The 19,034-nt window shown below is 42.3% G+C and overlaps 1 protein-coding gene across 3 annotated transcripts; it reads right to left on the bottom strand.

Annotated features, from left to right (window-relative positions):
* Window positions 1-11,825: 11,825 nt before the first annotated feature.
* Window positions 11,826-18,033, bottom strand: gba3 (glucosidase, beta, acid 3). 3 transcript variants are annotated; one of them, XM_021615149.2, is made up of 6 exons: window positions 17,883-18,033; window positions 17,520-17,631; window positions 15,290-15,517; window positions 14,182-14,984; window positions 12,683-12,806; window positions 11,826-12,279 (listed from the first exon to the last, which is right to left on the bottom strand). In XM_021615149.2, exons 2-6 carry the CDS (start codon window positions 17,572-17,574, stop codon window positions 12,071-12,073), a joined length of 1,419 nt encoding a protein of 472 aa, XP_021470824.2. In that variant the 5' UTR covers window positions 17,575-17,631; window positions 17,883-18,033; the 3' UTR covers window positions 11,826-12,070. The 3 variants fall into 3 exon arrangements, with proteins under 3 accessions (XP_021470824.2, XP_036843492.1, XP_021470823.2); XM_036987597.1 differs by having other exon boundaries at window positions 17,887-18,003; XM_021615148.2 differs by having other exon boundaries at window positions 17,775-17,998.
* Window positions 18,034-19,034: the final 1,001 nt, after the last annotated feature.

The raw sequence follows: 19,034 nt of genomic DNA, 5'->3' as shown, positions 1-19,034 counted from the left end.
GCACAACTTTCTTGTTTTTGTTATTTACTTCTGGCCAGGGGCACACTCCAGCACTCAGAGATCATTTACAAACATTTGTGTTTAGTGAGTCCGCCAGATCAGAGGCAGTAAGGATGACCAGGGATGTTCTCTTAATAAGTACCTGAATAGGACACATTTTCTGTACTGTTAACATTCCAAATGTAGCGAGTACTTTTGGGTGTCAGGAAAAATGGAGTAAAAAGTATATGTTTTTTTACGAATGTAGTGGAGTAAAAGTAACATCTGTCAAAAATATAAACAGTAAGGTAAAGTACAGATCCCCAAAAAACTACATAAGTGGTACATTAAAGTATTTTAACTTAAGTACATTACACCACTTCTTGAATACATATTGCTGTCACGCCCTGACCTTAGTTATCTTTGTTTTCTTTATTATTTTGGTTAGGTCAGGGTGTGACGAGGGTGGTATGTGTGTTTTTGTCTTGTCTAGGGTTTTTTGTATATCTACGGGGTTTTGGTATTGTCTAGGTAAATGTAGGTCTATGGTGGCCTGAATTGGTTCCCAATCAGAGATAGCTGTTTATCGTTGTCTCTGATTGGGGATCCTATTTAGGTTGCCATTTTCCATTTTGGTTTTGTGGGTTATTGTCTATGTGTAGTTGCATGTCAGCACTAGTTGTTTATAGTGGCACGTTTGTTTAAGTGTTATTCGTTAAATAAAATAATGTATTCCAATCGCGCTGCGCCTTGGTCTCCTCGTGATGACGAACGTGACAATTGCCTTCACATTTATGCATTAATCATGTACTCGATGGCCAAATCTCCCTTGAAAAACAGATTCAAAGAGAGTTATAATTATATAAGAATGACTACACCTCCACAGTATACAACACGTTTCAAGTCCACTGGCTGGTGGAGTTTTCTGCGTCCATCGGAGTGACAGAGGAGAGGGGAAGTATGTTTCAGAGCGATGCACTAACAAAAAGCTCTTGTCTAAACAAAAGGGCTGGAATAACAATTGCCATGTGTCTAATCCCGTCATTATTGAGGTTCCGGGGTGGCGTAGCAACTCCCATAAGATGGCAGTAGTCTTCGAGTGGCCATTGTTGCGTTTTTAAATTGAACTGGAAATATACATTCCGGACCGAATTGGCTATCCAAGGTATAGGCCTTGATCTCCCCGGAGTGACCCTCTTAGCAAATCCTGTTAAAGTCCCTCTTAATTGCACGCTATTCAGTTCGATTCAAATTTCTTGTACACAATATAAAGAAGTGAGTTTGGGGAGTGGAGGGCCTTCTATGTAAGTCACTCCAGAGAGTGTGTAGGTGTGAGTTTGCTTTTTCCTTTTTTCTTTCTGTTTTCTTTTCTCTCCATCCTCTCCGCTCCCTGTGATGTCTGAGGGCCAAGGGGGTTTGATTTGCCTTCATAGTCCTGCTCACGAGTTAAAACACTGCTAAAACACACACACATTCACAGACGGAAAGGCACACATAGACACACACATACGCACACCCAAACACCAAAGAGATTCATAACGATAAAAGCCCCCAAAAAGCCAGCCAACTCATAAGCACATTTGTGCGCAGCCTTGAACTCTGCCTGATCCGCTATGTATTACCGGTATCACTTGGAAAAACAAAAACACCAACATCCAAACACCTGAAGGGAGTTGTTCCTCATTTTTCTGGGGTTCAATGTTGTCTGGCTGAGAGGCAGAAAGCGACACAGACACACATTCCCTCCCTCCTTCACAACAACCTTTATCCAATTAAAAAATGTCAAGCTTATTTGCTAAAGTGTGAACACTTAAATTACTAATATCACCCAGGTAATTATTATAACATTTCCCCGGCAACCCTTTGGAAGGTTTGTATTGCGTTGGAAAACAATGTTTGCACAACAATCCAGTGTCGGGTTTTGGCGCCAGCCGATAATGATTATGTTAATCCAAACAAAGCGAAAGCTCTTTTGCACGTCGTGGAATTCCGCTGTAAACTCGTGACCTTATTAACCTCCCTAATCCTTGACTGTATACCCACGATAAGGGGTTTACACACCCTGACACACACCCATGTCACTTTGTCTCAGGACTCAAGTGTGTGCGCCACTTCACCCCCCTCGCTCAAAAAAACACCTGACGATCCACGTGTGGAGAAATCACAGAGAAACTAAAACACAATTAGCACACCTATTCGATCAATGCCGAAAATGGACATCGACTGGGCAAAAAAAAAAAAAGAAGCTAAGCTAACGAGCGTCGAGCGAGCGGTCTGATTGGTATTAAGTGGTGAGATTAAAAAGCCATCCCATAGGTCAGGTCAGCGGTGTTCATTTGAATGCATTATCACCGGGGCTGGGGCCTAGATTACTCACTCAATAGCCACACTCCAACCCTGAGTGACAACTCGGGTGAGAGCGAGCATGTCGTGCAACACTTAGAGCTCATTAGTGTTAGCGACAGTGGTGTGAAGCACTTAAGTTAAAATACATTAAAGTACTACTTTAATCGTTTTTTGGGGTATCTGTACTTTACTATTTATATTTTGGACAACTTTTACTTCACTACATTCCTAAAGAAAATAGTTTACTTTTTACTCCATAAAAATGTCCTTGACAACCATTACATTACAGGCTCATTACATACTCATTACACATTGAATGTTTAGCAGGACACGAAAATGGTCCAGTTCACACACTTATCAAGCAAGCGGTCATCTCTACCGCCTCTGATCTGGCAGACTCACTAAACACAAATGCTTTGTTTGTTGAAGTGTGCCCCTTGCTATGCGTAAATAAAATAAAAACACAAAAATAAAATCTTGTTTAATATAAGGAATTTGAAATGATTTCTAGTTTCACTTTTACATTTGATACTTAAGTATATTTTAGCAATTACATTCACTTTTGGTAATACTTTTGATACGTAAAACCAGATAGTTTAAGACCTTTACTCAAGTAGGTGACTTTCATTTTTACTTGAGTCATTTTCTATTAAGGTATCTTTACTTTCTTTTACTCAAGTATGACAATTGGGTACGTTTTCCACCACTGGTTAGCGAGGCAGTAGCACACTGTCGCTCCCCACCACCACCTCACCTCCTTGCTCTGTCACTGGCGTGAGGACGGAGGCATCTCCCTTTTATTTAGCACGTACCTTTTGGTGTGAGGCTAGAGGCGGCAGTCGACAGCGATTGCTGGAACCATAATCCTTCACGCAAAAATAAGGTGATTATGGGATGGTCATGGGGTTTTATTGATCATTTTGGTAGGGATCATTGATGATGTTTTTGTGGAAATAGTTAGGTATTGTTTTGGGCATATAGGGAAACCCAGCCAAAAAACCCCAAACAGCAACCAATGCAGATGTAGAAGCACAGTTGTTAGGGAAAACACCCTAGAAAGGTAGGAACCTATGATGAAACCTTAAGAGGAACCAGGCTCTGAGGAGTCGCCAGTCCTCTTCTTGCTGTGTGGGTGGAGATTATAAGAGAACATGGCCATTAAGGCTAGATTGTTCTTCAAGATGTTCAAACGTTCATAGATGACGAGCAGGGTCAGATAATAATCACAGTGGTCACAAGAGTGTCTATATTTAATATATTATATCTTTCTCTCTCTGCTTGGCTCCTAACTACTGACTTCTGATTTTCGAGCTGCTGCAGGTGTCCTGGAGTGACACACACACACACACAAACACACACACACTCACTCTATCTCTCTCCCGCGGTTTCCGCCATGAGATAGAGACGGCGGAACTTGGCTCATTGGTCACCTCAACAAACACAGGGGGTCTCTCTCCCACCCCCGCTAGACCTACCTACCACGCACACACACTGAATACCAATCTCCTCACACCTCACCCACTGTGCTCTCAGAAGCAGCTGAATATTCCACAAGCGTTTGATTTTTCAAGGGGTATGTGAACTCCCATCACGGAGAGCTGTCGTACGCGGGAGAAGTTGGGCTAGAACAGTCGTCAGTGAGGTCATTTCCTCTCTCTCAGTGGGACCACAAAGAAAAACTTTGAATAGTTTGTTCTTTTTTTTCATAATTTCTGTGTGCTTTAGTCCTCGGCATCGCTCCCTGCTATGTCAGCTCCTGTCTTCGAGGCCGAAGCACTCATCCCTCAATCTTGTCTCATCCCCAAATTCAAGAATCAATGTCGAGGCCGTCCAATCGCTTTTTAACTCCGATGTCACACTTCTTACGAGATGGACAAAAGCTCAGAAAGAGCGAGTTATGCCACGCAAAAGCATTTACCCCCCCCACCCACCCTACCCTCAGAATGTGATGTGCTGGAAATGGCTTCTAGCTCAAAGAAGAGGGGGATATTGAGGTTGTGATGAGAAAAAAATAAAAAAGAGAACACATTTTTTTCTACATTTCTTTTTCAGTGTTTCGCATTAATATGAATTCCCAGCAAAATGTCTGGTGAAGTAGGTCAATGGGATTTAGAAAGTTTGGCCTGTTTTTTTTCTCTTTCTTCTCCTCTCTTGTCAATGGAGACTGAGCAGCAATGCGATTAGAAGGAGGGAAGGAGATGAGCTCTGGAGAGAAAGAGAGAGGAGAGAGGGAGGAGAGAGGGTGAGAGAGAGGAAGAGAGAGAGGAGGAAAAGAGAGCGAGAGAGGGTGAAAGAGAAAGAGGGATGGGGAAGATAGACAGAGGCGCGCATATACTGTAGATGTGAGAGAAAAGGAGAGGGCGCGAGAGAGAGATAGAGATACAGAGATCTGTATAGACCTCTCCACATTCCCTTTCTGATTGGCTGAGAGAGAGAACGAGATCGAGAGACTAGGAATGTGAGGAAGAGATGGTGAAATACATGAAATCTATCATTTCAGTACACAAAGGGCACATCTCTTTGTCGTGATAATAAATTAACAATTTCAATGCACCATTTCTGCCTGTAATATGTATATGAGAGTAAATAGAAAAGGTATCTGTATATATACCTGTATATATATATATATATATATATATATATATACCTGTATATGTCAAGACCTAAGACGTTACAGCATTATTCAAAAATTGATTTAATTGTTTTTTTCTTCTCATCAATCTACACACACTAACCCATAAAAACCCTTCGACCACAAGGCGCTACAGAGGGTAGTGCATACAGGGCCAAGCTTCCTGCCATCCAGGACCTCTATACCAGGCGGTGTCAGAGGAAGGCCCTAAAAATTGTCAAAGACTCCAGCCACCCTAGTCATAGGCTGTTCTCTCTGCTATCGCACGGCAAGTGGTACTGGAGTCTAGGTCCAAGAGGCTTCTAAACAGCTTCTACCCTCAAGCCATAAGACTCTGAACAGCTAATCAAATGGCTACCCAGACTATTTGCATTGCCCCCCCCACCCCCCCCCCCCCCCCCCCCCCCACCCCCACCCTTCTACGCTGCTGCTACTCTCTGTTATTATGTATGCATAGTCACTTTAATAACTCTACCTACATGTACATATTACCTCAATTACCTCGACACCAGTGCCCCCGCACATTGACTCTGTACCGATACCCCCTGTATACAGCCCCATTATTTTTATTTACTGCTGCTCTTTAATTATTTGTTATTCTTATCTCTTACTTTTTGGGCAGAATTTTCTTAAAACTGCTTTGTTGGTTAAGGGCTTGTAAGTAAGCATTTCACTGCAAGGTCTACACCTATTTTATTCGGCGCATGTGACAAATAAAATTTGATTTGATAATGACAAAGCAAAAGCAGTTATTATTTTATTTATTTATAATAAAAATAATAAAAAACTGAAATATAACATTTACATAAGTATTCAGACCCTTTACTCTGTACCTTGTTGAAGCACGTTTGGCAGCGATTACATCCTCAAGTCTTCTTGGGTATGACGCTAGAAGCTTGGCACACCTGTATTTGGGAAGTTTCCCCCATTCTTCTCTGCAGATCCTCCCAAGCTCTGTCAGGTTGGATGGGGAGCGTTGCTGCACAGCTATTTTCAGGTCTCTGCAGAGACGTTCGATCTGGGTCAAGTCTGGTCTCTGGCTGGGCCATTCAAGGACATTTAAAGACTTATCCGGAAGCCACTCATGCGTTAGCTTGGCTGTGTGCTTAGAATCTTTGTCCTGTTAGAAGGTGAACCTTTGTCCCAGCCCTGAGCGCTCTGGAGCAGATTTTCGTCAAGGATCTCTCAGTAATTTTCTCAGTTTATCTTTCCTTTAATCCTGACTAGTCTTCCAGCCCCTGCCACTGAAAGACATCCCCACAGCATGATGCTGCTACCACCATGTAGGGTTGGTGCCAGGTTTCCTCCAGACGTGACGCTTGGCATTCAGGCCAAAATGTTCAATCTTGGTTAAATCAGACCAGAGAATCTTGTTTGTCATGGTCGGAGAGTCCTTTAAGTGCCTGTTGGCAAACTCTAAGCGTGTTGTCATGTGCCTTTCACTGAAGAGTGGCCAGAGTGGTGGAATGCTGCAGAGATGGTTGTCCTTCTGGAAGGTTGTCCCATCTCCACAGAGAAACATTGGAGCTCTGTCAGAATGACAGGGGTTCTTGGTCCCCTTTCTGACCAAGGCCCTTCTCCCCCGATTGCTCAGTTTGGCCAGGTGGCCAGCTTCTTCCATTTAAGAATGATGGTGCTGTGTTCTTGGGAAGCTTCAATGCTGTCTCTGAGCTCTACGGTCAATTCCTTCCACCTCATGGCTTGGTATTTGCTCTGACATGCACTGAAATCTGTGGGACCTTATATGGACAGATGTGTGCCTCATGTCCAATCAATTGAATTTACTCCAATAAAGTTGTAGAAACATGTTGGCTGTTTCTTAACACAGCGCGCATCCAACCCGGAAGCCAGCCGCACCAATGTGTCGGAGGCACACCGTGCACCTGGCTAGGGATAGGGCTATCTTCTGTATACCACCCCTACCTTGTCACAATACAACTGATTGTCTCAAATGCATTAAGAAGGAAAGAAATTCCACAAATGAACTTTTAACAAGGGACACCTGTTAATTGAAATGCATTCCAGGTGACTACCTCATCAATCTGGTTGAGAGAATGCCAAGAGTGTGTAACGCTGTCATCAAGGCAAAGGGTGGTTACTTTAGAGAATCGCAAATATAAAATATATTTACATTTGTTTCACACTTATTTCGTTACTACATGATTCCAAATGTGTTATTTCATAGTTTTGATGTCTTCAGGATTATTCTACAATGTAGAAAATAGTAAAAATAGAGAAAAACCCTTGAATGAGTAGGTGTGTCCAAACTTTTGACTGGTACTGTATGTAAATAAGGTATTTATGTATTTTATTTTTAATAAATGTTGAATGATGAGGGGAATTTAAAAAAAGAATAATAATTAGAATAAGGCTGTAACGTAACTAAATGTGGGAAAATCAAAGGGTCTGAATACTTTCCCAACGCACTGTCATTTGTTATGGAGATCCTCGTTCATTTGCAGCTAAATTATTCCGATAACTTATATTAAGAAAATGAGTTCCCTGGCCATTGAATATTTTATAGGGCCTGTCAAATATAACAAGTTAAGTTTGTCCAAATGCAAATAATAATGACAATAATAATGTATTATGAATGTATTATACGTTATACAGTTGTGGCTTAATTGGGAAGCACGTTCGGAAACGGCTTGCTTAGTGACTTTCTACATCACCGCCTAATATGAATTAATTCCCTAAATAAAGAATTAAAGTTTAATATTTGTGGGGCTGATTAAAGGAGGCTGTAACAGAGAATTATTAACATTTTAATTAATGTTTCAGCATTCCAACCTGCAGTAGGCACATATTATGACATCCTAACTATCACAACAGACCAATCTTGCCGCTCGTTAGGGGCAATGCTAACTTCTCCTCATATTTCAGGCAATCAATTCCCGAAGTAGTTCTCTCAGACATACTAGTAGTCCCTTAGTTAGTCACATGGAAAGATGAATCTATCAATAATGATAGACAGGCTAGGAAAGACAGGCTGGGAAAGACAGGCTGGGAAAGACAGGCTGGGAAAGACAGGCTGGGAAAGACAGGCTGGGAAAGACAGGTTGGGAAAGACAGGTTGGGAAAGACAGGTTGGGAAAGACAGGCTGGGAAAGACAGGCTGGGAAAGACAGGCTAGGAAAGACAGGTTGGGAAAGACAGGCTGGGAAAGACAGGTTGGGAAAGACAGGCTGGGAAAGACAGGCTGGGAAAGACAGGTTGGGAAAGACAGGCTGGGAAAGACAGGCTGGGAAAGACAGGCTGGGAAAGACAGGCTGGGAAAGACAGGCTGGGAAAGACAAGCTGGGAAATTACTCACCCCAGTCCAGGCTAGAATTTAGAGGGAAAATTACATACCTTGACAATCAAAGGTCATATGGAAATAACTCAAGATCTCTTATTTTTTCCCCCAATTTGATGCTGAAAAGAAACACTTAGTTATTGTGCTTACCCAATTGAATACGGGCTTGTCACGTGTTCTAAATGTAGCCTTATAGTTTGGAAGCTGGTAGAATTATAACCTGCAAAGTTTTGTATGGTTCAAACTGAGTAGGATCATTGATATGTTGTGTAAAATGATTAGTAGTGTGTTAATGTACTGGTTTCCACACTTTTTTGTTGTTGTCTTTATCGCTGTTTTCAAATACGTAGACATTGGTATGGTGCTGGAGAGAATAGATGTGAATAGATGTGTTTAAATGTGGTGACATGCCCCTTTAATTAATAACTTACCATACTGATATTCTGCTGTTAATGTTGTTGTTCCCTCTGTAAAAGAGGAGGCAAACTTTGGTGAAAGCACTTTAAAGCATGTATTGTCTGGTCCAGAGGTTTTCAAGACAGGTTGGAGAAGTGGTGTGAAAGGTTGTTAAATCACACACACACATATAAAAGACATTTGCATAGAAATATTCACTGCCGACTTCAAAGACATTATTGATGGCCGCACAATAGGTTGTTATTCATCATAAGACAAAAGACAAATTCATTCTGCTTGACTTAGATAGAGGAGGGCCACGGAGGCATTTTTCACATCTGTTGAAAACAATCTGCATAGTCGACGATACGTCATGCCACAATATCCTTATTAATGCAAACAACAAAAGTCACATAATAGATAATATAAATTATGCTTTCTATCCTACTGGTGCAGAAATATTAATATTTCATGTGAAATATATCATAACGACAGATATGGTTTAGGGACTTGTGGATAGATAGATTGTCTGTGATACATTGTATTGGTTCAAAACACTTTATTGTGTGATGCCACGTTGTGTCCATGATCATTTAATTTTGCACTAAAGCTGTAGTTCCATTTAGTACCACACAGCGGCAGTGTAAGCCAACAAAAAGAACCAACGTTGTTCACGTGTATTCGAGTTAAAGGAATATATTTTTTTATCTAACAACAAAACAAATAAATTAAATTCTTTAACTGAAAAGAAGTGTAATTTTATTTGAACATTTTCAGACTCAATTGAGGCTGTTCAATCGTCAATGCCCACTGAAACTAAGGGAGCAATTTCATTCATTTGTCGGATAAAACATACATGTAGTTAATTCTACGCTGTATTAATTCAAATACATTCAATTTGGTCATCCCTTAAGTCCCCCCTCAAAATATTTGGGTGCATGACATGCCATTCAGTGGTGTTTTGCAATGGCTTTCCCAGAGAAAGACCAGCCTCAGCTGTGCAGGTTTTGCAGTCCATTGTTTGACGGTCAATGTAAAATGAAACCAGAATTAACCACAGTATGTACATCAAGTAAACACAGAACTTAAGGGAGGATTTTCACCTTGTTCTCTGGGTAGTTTCTAACAGCTGCGGGAGCAGCCAGAGCAGTACACAAACGCCACCCTGATTTTCAGGTGGCATGATGACATCTGTTGTTCAGCATGGCATTCCGATCAGAGGTGTTCCAATGGGTTGTATCCATGCCGACAGGCTCATAATGCAATGAATCTATTTGTATCTTTTTAATACCTTTTATTGAATGTCATTGGTGGCTTTGAATTCAATGAATGGAAAGACGAGATGGCAAAACAGAGGTACTACCAAAACTACAGGTCAAGGCTGTTGTACAGAACACACTGCAGTTCACAAAGGAACATTTGTATGAAAAGGGTTCCGATTCAGGGAAACACAAACAGGATGTTCCATTCAGTGCCCTCCGTAATTATTGGGAGAGTGAAGCATTTTTTCGTCTTTTGTCTGTATACTCCAAAAGGTTGGATTTAAAATTGGTTAAAGTTCAGACTGTCAGCTTTAATTTGAGGGTATTTTCATCCATATTGGTTGAACTGTTTAGAAATTACAGCACTTTTTGTACATAGTCGTCCCGTCCCCCCCCATTTCAGGAGACCAACAGCATTGGGACATATTCACTTATATGTGGGTTGTAGTAGTAAAAAGTTAAGTGTTTGGTCCCATATTCATAGCATTCAATGACTACATCAAGCTTGTGACTGTATAAGTTTGTTGGATGCATTTGCTGTTTTGGAGTTCTCAATACTCCTGTCCATGAGTCTTTATGCCACAGCGCTATTCCATTCGACTAGGGTCTCATACACAGGAAGTATCATAATCCCACTGGTGTTTGGATCCATTAAGAGAGCAATAGGTTGTCTGTGCCTCAGCCCCCAATGGGCGGACCCTTTACCCTTTCAACTAAAAACACATCTGACGGATGCCTTTTCTCCCTCGATGCTGAAAAGGACGGTTTCCCTTTTATAGTATGTACAGTATTCACTGAGTATACAAAACATTAGGAACATCTGCTCTTTCCATGACAGACTGACAAGGTGAATCCAGGTGAAAGCTATGATCCCTTATTGATGTCACTTGTTAAATCCACAGATTAAATAAGGATTTTTTTTAATCTCGAGACAATTGAGACATGGATTGTGTATGTCAAATCAAATTTAGTTATAAAGCCCTTCTTACATCAGCTGATATCTCAAAGTGCTGTACAGGAACCCAGCCTAAAACCCTAAAAAGCAAGCAATGCAGGTGTAGAAGCACAGGTACTATGTGTGCCATTCAGAGGGTGAATGGGCAAGACAAAAACTGTAAGTGCCTTTGAACAGGGTAGGGTGGTAGGTGTTAGGCGCACCAGTTTGTGTCAAGAACTGCAACGCTACTGGGTTTCTCATTGCTTAACAGTTGGGATACATTGGATGCAACATGGTCCAGCATTCCTGTGGAATGCTTTCGACACCTTGTAGAGTCCATGCCCTGACGAATTGGCTGTTTTGAAGGCTTCTCCTGCCAATGAATAGCACAATGAGCAGCAAACCTTGAGCACCAGTAACAATGTTGACATTTGCTAACATTCGGCTGGTAAATGTTGTTCCATGTTTGTCCTCATCTTGGACATTTGAATGTCCGTAACTCTCGTCCCTCATAATGTACAGACATACAAGTGACTCCGCCCTGTGTATTATCTCCAATTCTCTGTTTGTAAATACAAACCTGTGTTTTAAGACTATGTGATCCTTCTTACCTGGACATGGGCTTCTGCCTGGCGTCATTTTTAGTGTTAAATCAAGCTCTCACTCAACCCCAACTCTCCACCGGGCACAGTGAGTTGCATTGTGTATTTTGTTTCAACATGAGGGCTGTATAGGATTTTATTTTATTATCTGAGCAATACAGGGGCCTTGAGGGTTGAGATATGAGGTCACACACACCTCTGTAGACTTGTGCCCCTCACCAAGCCCTGCATTGGCCACAACAGCTTGGCCTGGCAACATAAACCCTTTGTACAAATTGAATGGGAATTGGGCAGGATAGAATACATTTTCCATTCACTTGAATAAATGTAACACTCTTTGGCTGGGTCCTTGCAATTATATGCCAAAGTCAGGGAAGAAATCAGACAAAAATCACTTTATTGCGAAGGAAGCAGTATAAGCTTAGCACTGTTTAACAAAACATTTTCAGGGTTGACAGAGAAAAGTGGAGCTACAATCTGTTTCAGATGGGCTTCAATTCCAAATTGCCTGTAGGAACATTGCAATGGACCAAGCTTGGTTGCAGTCGATTAGAACAGGACATTGAGCAAAAAAAAAAAAAAAGCTGTTATTGGCTGATTAACACTGTGCCCATTGGCTGTTTAGATATTTACCATGGTCTGAGATCTGTACTTGGAAATTATGCCGGCATACTCCCTTCCAGAGCGGTACGCAGTCCGTGGTCGCTCCGGTCGAGAGAAGTCCACGTGGAACAGTCCAAAACGTACGCTGAACCCGTCGGCCCATTCAAAGTTATCCAGGAGAGACCAGGCGAAATAGCCTCGCACGTCAACACCATCCTCTCGGAGAGCTAGAACAAAGAGACAAACATACATGGTATTTTTTTTTTTCAAATACGTGACAGTGCGCATTAAGAGGTAATGTGAAAATACTTTGTTCACACATCACAAAAGGACAAGATCCCATTGTATTATGATTGCCATAAGTCACTCTCTTAACCTTCTCCATTGACCTGAAATTAGCTAAATACTGTCACTAATTCAAAAGAACAGGTTCATCAATGAAGGATTCAAGTCACTCAGCCCCCTGTAACTTAGTATTTATACATCATCCAGAATCTATGATTTTAAGTGAGAAGCAACCCCTCAGAGGTTTAAATAGTACAAGTAGCGACTGGAAGAAATTCACATTAAATAATGATAGATTCTCCATAATATACGGTAGCTTTATGGCGGCCACTTTCTGGTCTATACCTCTGGCTATTTCCTGGATGATGTCATGGTAAAACCCACAACGCTGGACATCTTCCATGTCCACTGGCCCCACCTGGGAGAAGCCATTTTCTGTGATGTAGACCGCAGGGTTGTTGAATGTGTCCTGTCAAAGAAATTGGTTGCTATCATTGTCCAACAAAACACGAGTTCAATAATGACAGTCAAACAACACAGTGGGAGGCTTTAAACTACAGTGGTGTGTGTGTGTGTGTGTGTGTTCTGGCTTTTGTTGGTTTAGTTGCACAAATTTAAACTTTCAAATGGTACCACAAAGATGGTTGGAGGTCCACACATCAGAGAATGTTGACTTGAATGGGAATATGTTGTTTTTAATTATACTGTCAATCCTCCATAGGAAAATCAGAGAAATATAGATAATAGAATAGACATTAAGTTGACATTCAAAGGTGGGTGAACTGGTCATCTTTGCAGTATTAGAAGTTACATTTTCAATTAAATTTCAATGGTATACTAGCTAAATTGCATTCAAATCAATTTAACCCGGTGACAAACCGCGACAGCAGGATATTTCTCATTCTCAAAAAACAGTTTTCACCTGAAGCGATCAATATGACACAATTTAGTGTGACAACTGTAATGGCTCTTCAATCTGTTTACTGTGCAAAAAAACAATCAATAGCGAGCAACTATGTTAATGTTAAATGTTCTCCTCACTAAAGGTTTGGCTCAATTTGATTGGCTCAAGGCAGGGGATTCAATCCATGAATTGAATAATCCTTAAATGTAAAATCATCAGAAAAAAATGTATTCTAAAACTTAATTTCATCCTCTGAATTGACTGCTTTTGAATGGAGCCAACCCTGTTAACCTGGGCGCTGTTCGGATACTTTAAAAATGTGTACTTGGGCCTCCCGGGTGGCGCAGTGGTTAAGGGCGCTGTACTGCAGCGCCAGCTGTGCCATCAGAGTCCCTGTGTTCGCGCCCAGGCTCTGTCGTAACCGGCCGCGACCGGGAGGTCCGTGGGGCGATGCACAATTGGCCTAGCGTCGTTCGGGTTAGGGAGGGTTTGGTCGGTAGGGATGTCCTTGTCTCATCGCGCACCAGCGACTCCTGTGGCGGGCCGGGCACAGTGCGCGCTAACCAAGGTTGCCAGGTGCACGGTGTAGCCTCCAACACATTGGTGCGGCTGGCTTCCGGGTTGGATGCGCGCTGTGTTAAGAAGCAGTACGGCTGGCTGGGTTGTGTATCGGAGGACGCATGACTTTCAACCTTCGTCTCTCCCGAGCCAGTACGGGAGTTGTAGCGATGAGACAAGATAGTAGCTACTACAACAATTGGATACCACGAAATTGGGGAGAAAAAGGGGTTAAAAAAATAAAAAATTAAAAATAAAAATAAAAAATACCTTTGGACTTTCCTTAATGTAATCACTGATCTGACATGACGTGTGGAAGTGGAGCTTTTAAAAAGTTGCTTTATTTTTGTAAGTATTGGAACAGGACCCTGGTCCTCTTTACCTTAATGTACTTCAGCAGTTTCCTCAAGCCGTCAGGAACCACAGCCAGCCATGACACCCCACATACCGGCCAGGATGGGTCCACCACCCCCTCTGCATCCTGGTCACTCTTCAACCCCAACACCCCTGGACAACATTCCCCTGGCTTCACCCTCCGAGACGTGTAGTAGTTCAACGCAAAAAAGTCAGCCGTGCCGAGAAGACTAGGCTCGTCTTTGGAAAACCTGGGCAGTCTAGAACTTTCTTGGTAACCCAGTTCTTTGCTTCTGGCCTCAATACTAGACCTCATCACTTCTGGGTAGTCTCCAGTGACAAACAGGGGCCAGGCAAACCACCCTAGTGTAAAGGCCAGGTAGCGTTCGGTGGCGGCCGTGTCATCTGGACTGGCCGGGTCCAACGGTTCAGCCCAGTCGCTATTAATCGCTAAGGACACCGAGCCACCCTGTTTTGCCCTGTAGAGGACATTGTAGCTGTGCCAGGCCCTGGCGTGTCCACGTAGCATGTTGTGGCCCACCAGGTAGGCAGCCATCCCTGGTTCTTTTACCCCCGGGGCAAAGATGCCATCCTCGTGGCCCAGTTTAGCGCACACGTACGGCTCGTTCAACGTGATCCACAGTTTCACACGATCCCCGAACGATCCAAAGCAGAAGCGGGCGTAGCTGTCAAAGATGGCCACAATCTCAGGTGATTTCCAACCTCCCTGGTCCTGGAGAGCTTGTGGCAGGTCAAAGTGGTACAGAGTAACCATGGGCAACACGTCACTAGCCACCAAATCATTGATCACTTTGTTGTAGTATCGCAAACCTGCAGGACAGAGATTTCCACATAGCTTAGTAGTAAATCATGGGTATCAAGGATAAATTAGGCTTCAATCAGGGACGCTGCACTTCTAAGAGTAGCACACAACAAACTGTGGCAAAAGGGTCCAGACCCCTTGACAGGGTTTGTGGCACTGCATTGTTTACATAAACAAAAGCCGGGTCGTAACACAATAATGTATGATATTTCTTTATTTTTTATCATATCATATGCCATAGGCATTCACCACAAATAAATACTGGAGGAATCTTATCGTAAGTAACCACTACACAGTCTCAGAGTACGGCTACCTTTTTGATTGACATGCCGTGTTATCCCCTCCGGTAGCAGGCGGGACCAGGACAGAGACAGGCGGTAGTGGGTCAGGCCTAGCTGACGGATACACCGGAGGTCCTCTTCCCAGAGCTCATAGCTGTTACAGGTGACATCTCCACTCTGGCCCTCGAACACTAGTCTGCCCCCCTCGTGACAGAACGTGTCCCAAATGCTCGGTCCCTTGTCATCCACATTCCAGCCTCCTGCAAGATTCAATTCATAGCAGTACTGATCATCCATAACGCACTGTTTGAATATCAACAACAACAAAATTCTAAAGAAAAATGTGCCTACAATTCCTATTGTACTGTTTGTAGCCTATATACAGTGCATTCGGGAAGTATTCAGACCCCTTGACATTTTCCACATTTTGTTACGTTACAGCCTTATTCTAAAATTAATTAATTGTTTTCCTCATCAATCTACACACAATACCCCATAATGACTAAGTGAAAACAGGCTTTTAGAAATGTTTGTAAATGTACATAAAAATATATTAAAAAAAAAAAAAAACTTAGTCACATTAGTATTTAGACTCTTTGCTATGAGACTCTACACTGAGCTCAGGTGCATCCTGTTTCCTATTGATCATCCTTGACATGTTTCTACAACTTGATTGGAGTCCACCTGTGGAAAATGCAATTAATTGGACAGGATTTGGAAAGACACACACCTGTCTATACAAGGTCCCACAGTTGACAGTGCATGTCAGAGCAAAAACCAAGCCATGAGGTCAAAGGAATTGTCCGAAGAGCTCCAAGACAGGATTGTATCGAGGCACAGATCTGGGGAAGGGTACCAAAACATTTCTGCAGCATTGAAGGTCCCCAAGAACACAGTGGCCTCCATCATTCTTAAATGGAAGAAGATTGGAACCACCAAGACTCTTCCAAGAGCTGGCCGCACATCCAAACTGAGCAATAGAGTGAGAAGGGCCTTGGTCATGGAGGTGAACAACAACCCGATGGTCACTCTGACAGAGCTCCAGGCCTTTATGGTAGAGTGGCTAGATGGATGCCACTCCTCAGTAAAATGCACATGACAGCCCACTTGGAGTTTGCCAAAAGGCATCTAAAGGACTCTGACCATGAGAAACTTTTGGCCTGATTGCCAAGCGTCACATCTGGTGGAAACCAGGCATCACTCATCACCTGGCCAATACCCTCCCTACAGTGCAGTATAGTGGTGGCAGCATCATGCTGTGGGGATCTTTTTCAGCGGCAGGGACTGGTAGACTAGTCAGGATCGAGGGAAAGATGAACGGAGCAAAGTACAGAGAGATCCTTGATGAAAACCTGCTCTCGTTGTCCTGCGCTCGTTATCCTGTTGGAAGGTTCCGACGGGACAACGACACTAAGCACACAGCCAAGACAACGCAGGAGTGGCTTCTGGACAAACCTATGAATGTCCTTGAGTGGCCCAGCCACAGCCCGGACTTGAACCCGATCTAACAATGCTGGAGAGACCTGAAAATAGCTGTGCAGCAACGCTCCCTATCCAATCTGACAGAGTTTGAGAGGATACGCAGAGAAGAATGGGAGAAACTCCCTAAATACAAGTGTGCCAAGCTTGTAGTGTCATACCCAAGAAGACTCAAAGCTGTAATCGCTGCCAAAGTTGCTTCAACAAAGTACTGAATAAAGAGTATGAATTTGTATTTTTCATACATTTGCAAAGAAAATCTAAAAAACAGTTTTGATTTGTCATTATGGGGTGTTGTGTGTAGATTGATGAGGGGGAAAAAAACTATTTAATCCATTTTAGAATAAGGTTGTAATGTAACAAAAGGTGGAAAAGGTGAAGGGGTATGAATACTTTCTGAATGCACTGTCAATGGGCTACTGTAAGTCTATGGTTGCTCATTCTGTATATGTATATAGCTCATGCTGTCGTTGTTAAATGTATACATAACTACATTAATGTTTCAACTATTAGGCTACTATCAATACATGATACAGTGGTTGAGAGAAACTCTTGAGTTAAAGTCCCCCTTTTGCATTAGAGATCCAACTGCAGCCTACCGGTAGACCTATAGGTTGCAAGTAGTTGTGTGTAGGTTAGCCTCCTTCTCGCGCTAGGCCAGAGAAAGTCGTCTCGGGGACGCGCATTACCTTTCCTAATCAAATTACTGTATCTACAAATTCACACACAAAAAAACACTTGTACAGTTTGACTGCCGGCGCCAAACAAATTCTTATTACGTACCTTCGATTTGATAAGCGGATGTAGCCGCGCCCCATGCAAAGTTAGTCGGGAACATGGTTTCAGAATCGTTCGTATGGATACAATTCCATTCAGGGCTGTTGGTTATATTTGCCTACATGTACAACAAAAAAATATATATATAAAAAAGACAACAACCCTCTTGTTGTGAAATATTGTATTGTCAAGCAAGCACGAGTTAGAGTTAAAGGAGCTACATAGTCAATCTGTCCTCTGCATTGGCCGTGCAGCATTTACCGTGGCATTCATGCTACGTGGAGCAGCGCAAAACTGTTGAGCAGTGCTATTGTGAAGGAAGTTTTCAAGGAAGTGAGTTTGTGTTTATATAGGATCTCCAGCCATTACCTACTGTCAACCATCAATGTCGATGCGGAGCTATACGGAGCCCTCCGCATTGTTACAACATTTGGAAAGTGCACGGCGGTGCAGAACTCAATTTGGTCTCACACCCGACACACACCGCCTCCAACCATATTTAGAACAAAGCATAAATTGGCTTTTAGTTACGTAGACTCTGATGCGTTACATCACTAGGGCTTGTTCGCAAGCGTTGTTGTGAACTCGCGCTGCGCAAATTCTGTTTGTAGGCTACATGAAGGTTGGAGTAAAAAAAAAAACATAGCTGGAAGATGAGGATCTATCTGGCTTCAGAAAGTATTCACACCCGTAGACCTTTTCCACACTTTATTGTTACAGCCTGAATTAAAAATTACATTTAGATTTTGTGTCACTGCCCTACACACAATACCCCATAGTGTCAAAGTGGAATTCAAATCAAAGTTTATTTGTAACGTGCGCCGAAGACAACAGGTGTAGTAGACCTTACAGTGAAATGCTTACTTACCGGCTCTAACCAACAGTGCAAAAAAGGTATTAGGAGAACAATAGGTAAGTAAAGAAATAAAACAACAGTAAAAAGACAGTGAAAAATAACAGTAGCGAGGCTATATACAGTAGCGAGGCTATAACAGTAGTAAGGCTACATACAGGCACCGGTTAGTCAGGCTGATTGAGGTAGTATGTACATGTAGATGTGGTTAAAGTGACTATGCATATATGATAAACAGAAAGTAGCAGCAGCGTAAAAGAGGGGTTGGACATTAGACATTTTTACTAATGAATAAAAAATGAAAAGCTGAAATGTCTTGAATCAATAAGTATTCAACCCCATCTTTATGGCAAGCCTAAATAAGTTCAGGAGTAAAAATGTGCTTAACAAGTCACAAAACAAGTTGCATGGACTCACTCTGTGTGCAATAATAGTGTTAAACATAATTTTTGAATGACTACCTCATCTTTGTACACCACGCATACAAGTATCTGTAAGGTCCCTCAGTCGACCAGTGAATTTCAAACACAGATTCAACCAGGGAGACCAGGGAGGTTTTACAATGTCTCACAAAGAAGGGCACCTATTGGTAGATGGGTAAAAAAAAGCAGACACTGAATATCCCTTTGAGCATCGTGAAGTTATTAATCAACCATTGCATGGTGTAT

Source organism: Oncorhynchus mykiss, chromosome 9 (genome assembly GCF_013265735.2).
Source record: "Oncorhynchus mykiss isolate Arlee chromosome 9, USDA_OmykA_1.1, whole genome shotgun sequence".
NCBI classification, from domain to species: domain Eukaryota; kingdom Metazoa; phylum Chordata; class Actinopteri; order Salmoniformes; family Salmonidae; genus Oncorhynchus; species Oncorhynchus mykiss.
This window is presented reverse-complemented; position numbering and strand designations above follow the sequence as displayed.